The sequence below is a fragment of the Etheostoma cragini genome, chromosome 17 (assembly GCF_013103735.1).
Source record: "Etheostoma cragini isolate CJK2018 chromosome 17, CSU_Ecrag_1.0, whole genome shotgun sequence".
Classification (NCBI taxonomy): Eukaryota; Metazoa; Chordata; class Actinopteri; order Perciformes; family Percidae; genus Etheostoma; species Etheostoma cragini.
In genome coordinates this window covers 21,138,948-21,142,605 of record NC_048423.1, presented here as the reverse complement: position 1 = coordinate 21,142,605, position 3,658 = coordinate 21,138,948, and the positions used below count along the sequence as shown (strand labels likewise).

Below are 3,658 nucleotides of genomic sequence, written 5' to 3'. Positions count from 1 at the left end.
ACACACACACACACACACACACACACACACACACACACACACACACACACACACACCTTCCTAAAACAGGAAGCAAAGAAGGCAAAAAAATAGCCGACGCTGTAAATGCATAACTATTAACGCTTATAAATAATAACTCCCCTGGTAAAAGATTTGACCATAATAGCACTTGTGCTTTCCATAAACGTTTGTTGCTTTAGCCTATTATTTCATTGCAACCCTGGCAGAGGTAAGTGATCGTGAGATCAAATAACATTTTTTTTTTTCTTCCAAAAAACGCACGGCTCAAGAAAACGACTGATAGCCTATACGTAATTCCCTCCGCTGAAAATCTAGACCTATATCTGTCATAGAAACACCCATCAGGGAATGTTAACAGGGTTGTCGGCCTCTGAATGTTTAGATTTTTATAAGAGCACCTCTCTCTCTCTCTGCGCACCAAGCTCCCCCTGATCTTCTAAGAACGGTGACGCCGTTATCAATCGAGTATTGATTGGTCAGTAGTCGGTGCATTACACCAGCTGATTGCTAATCTCCAACGTTCATCATAAATTACCACAGCAATTTAACCTGTTAACAAGTGATCCACTATCGTGATACACAAAACCCTGAAGTTACCTAGTTAACCCAAATTTTATCAGATCTATTCAATTCAGTTCAATGTCTTTATACAAAATATACACTGGAATTAAGTTGTTTGATGATGCATTTAAAAAAAGTTTACAGTTTAATTGTAATTGCTGTAATTTTAAAGATGTTTGCACCAACTTGCTGTTGTACTGTTTATTATTTTAAGAATTTAACAATTCAGTAAGTTTAGCTTAATGACTATTTGTTACATTTTATCTTACAATGTTAGTAAAGCAATATTTAAGTCAACCCTGAGGTTTCCACACTAAAAAGAATGATCCCAGTCCCTTTCACATAGTTAGGCACACCGCTTTTTTACTGTGCTTGGTATTGGCAAATATCCAAAACCCAGGTATCAGTATAAGAACTGAAAAATCCGGATCAGTGGATCCCTAGTTCATTGTTGAACGTTGTCAGATGAGCAAACATTTAACAATCAGACAAAAACAAAAGGCCACACCAATGAGAGTAGTCAGTTATTTGGCTGAGACAGTTGGGGAAAAAAAAAATGCAGTGGTAACTTCCATGACATGACAAACATGCAAAACTACAGCTGTGTACTGTTCCTTTTTCCCAAGTATTTCACACTATTTGAAAAGTATGGCCTGTAAAACAGGCTCAGGGACATGGTTTTGCCCTCCAGGTAAAAGCATTACAAGAGGTGCAGAAGGGTTGCAAGCTGAGACGTGAGTTTGTCTAGCTGTGAATAGAGAGTGAACAGCTAAACTGTAGAAAGGCCATCTGAGCCAGGGGAGCACTTTAGAAAAGGTGAGAAGATAAGCTTTAAAGTGTTCATATTATGCTAATCAGGATAATTCGGGATCATAATTGTATTTCGATGTTAATCAGAATAGGTTAACATGGTTTACTTTTCAAAAAACGCCATATTTTTGTTGTACTACAAATTGCTGCAGCTCCTCTTGTCACTCTGTGTCGAGTTCTCAGTTTAAGCTACAAAGTGTAGCATCACACTTCTGTTCCATCTTTGTTGGGAGTCGCACATGTGCAGTACCCAGGTAAGCACTGCTACCTTGTCAGAAGCAGAGTATTAGGGCGGGCCATGCTAGCAGCTAGGTGAGCATAATATGTGCACGTTCGTCACAGAAGTAAAGGCTGGACTACAACAGAGCTGTTTGGAGCGGTTTGTGATTAGTGTTGTAATTCCCGTTGAGTTGGTCTTGATCTTTTTCCACTTTGTAAATATATTGCATGCAACATCAACAAAATATATATATATATAAAAAAGGAAAGAGGGAAAATATCCCAAAAGTAAAATATGAGCACTTTGTCTTAACTTTATATGCTTCCATAGCCTAAATTTTATTACATTTATGCACAATGTAAATAAAATAATTCTTAAATTATTACTGAACATTAGAAATAAACAGTTTTTTTCAGGAGTGTGTGTATTAGCCAATGAGTAAAAGAACAACTTTCTGGATTATTCATACCTTTTCCCAGTCTTGTGTTTTTCTTCAGGTGCTTCCTGGACACTTTATAAATCAGCATGTCTGACTCAAATCCAGGTACACATGTTGGCTCCTCATTAGCCACTAAAGCAGAGGCCTAAGGGAGGAAAACAGTGTTTTAATGAATCATAATCCAGATGTACAGAAAATGTGCAACAAGAGGATAAAAGAAAACTTTTTCTATCTGACTTCTTGAGGAAACTGAATAGGGCATTCCTTGTGATTAAACACACTGTTCAACACCCGTCTAATCCACAAACTTATTAGATAAACTAAACCACCACACAAGCCATAGGTTTCATTCAGTTGAGCAACTAACAAACAGTTGCATTATCAATTAAACTCAATTTTTTGTTGATCTATTAATTTGGTCTAAGAAACGTAAAAACACAGTAAACATGCCCATCCCAAGTAGTGTTTTCTTAATTGAGTAACAATTGAATCAATTATCTATCTGATGTTGGATTAGAATTCAATTTGCCAACAACGTCATCAACGGAACTAGGGCGAGGCCCTTGTGTTGACTCACCAACTCGAGGGAAGAAAAAGTAAAACTTGAAAAGGACTATTTAAAGCTGTATTGAAACAATAACCAAAAACTTCTTTCGAATTTAATTAAGTAAGGTTAAATTAACTAACGTGAACTGTTTATTTCTCGTTGTCTAAATTAAACACTAGTGAACGATAGAAATGGGCGCAAGCCCATTTGAAGAGTTAACGTTACAACGACAGCAGGAAATCTCACCTGAAAAACGACGATTAAAATGCCCAAAACCGCGAGCCCAGAGGTCCCCATTTGTCTGTAAATCCTTTTTCAATAGTTTCCAAAAAACTGAATTGTAAAGAGAATTATGAATATATTCCTCCGTTTTTGACGTGGCTTCTTTGTCTTCTCTCCAGAAGGTTGTTTCAGTAACTGACTGGGTTCAGCTAAACGAGCTGCTCAGGTACTTTGAGCGTATGACGTCAGTTTACAGGTGCGCGGGTTCCGGGTTTCGTGTAGGGTCATACAGGCAGGACACACCTAAAGAGACAGATACCAGCAGACAGTTTCTGTTACTTCCTAAATAGGTTCACATATAGAATAGCGACAGGATTCTTCTTTACCAGCAATGAGCTGTATCTGAGCTAAGAGAGCAGCATTCTCCAACTTATTTCCTCATTCTGACAGCCCCTCTACGCTATCACTATCTCTCTCTCTCTCTCTCTCTCTCTCTCTCTCTCTCTCTCTCTCTCTCTCTCTCTCTCTCTCTCTCTCTCTCTCTCTCTCTCTCTCTTATCTCTTATCGATTTTACGTTTGCTTTATTGGCATGAAAAAATCTTTTTCTCTTTCTCACACATAGCCTACACATTGACAACACTTTTTATTTTAATCAGACAACATAATTTTATATTTGGTGACGTTATAATTAACTACCCAGTGGGACTTCAAATTATTGGTTGTGTTAATACAGTGGTTTTTCATCAAGAATGACAAAAGAATATGTACCGGACTACTGTCATTATTATGAAACCAGCCTTTTGAAAGTATCAGTGGAAAATTAAGGTTCCCCATATT

At 37.6% G+C, this 3,658-nt stretch overlaps 1 protein-coding gene across 1 annotated transcript in view; it reads right to left on the bottom strand.

The window, feature by feature from the left end:
• cdh31 (cadherin 31) overlaps window positions 1-3,195 on the bottom strand; it is a 27,175-nt gene extending 23,980 nt beyond the window's left edge. Inside the window, exons 1-2 of the mRNA XM_034899236.1 lie at window positions 2,845-3,195; window positions 2,082-2,196 (exon numbers count right to left, since the gene is read on the bottom strand). Coding sequence (XP_034755127.1) covers window positions 2,082-2,196; window positions 2,845-2,895 — 166 coding nt within the window. The 5' untranslated portion in view covers window positions 2,896-3,195. The remainder of the gene's footprint in view (window positions 1-2,081; window positions 2,197-2,844) is intronic.
• Between the last annotated feature and the right edge of the window lie 463 nt (window positions 3,196-3,658).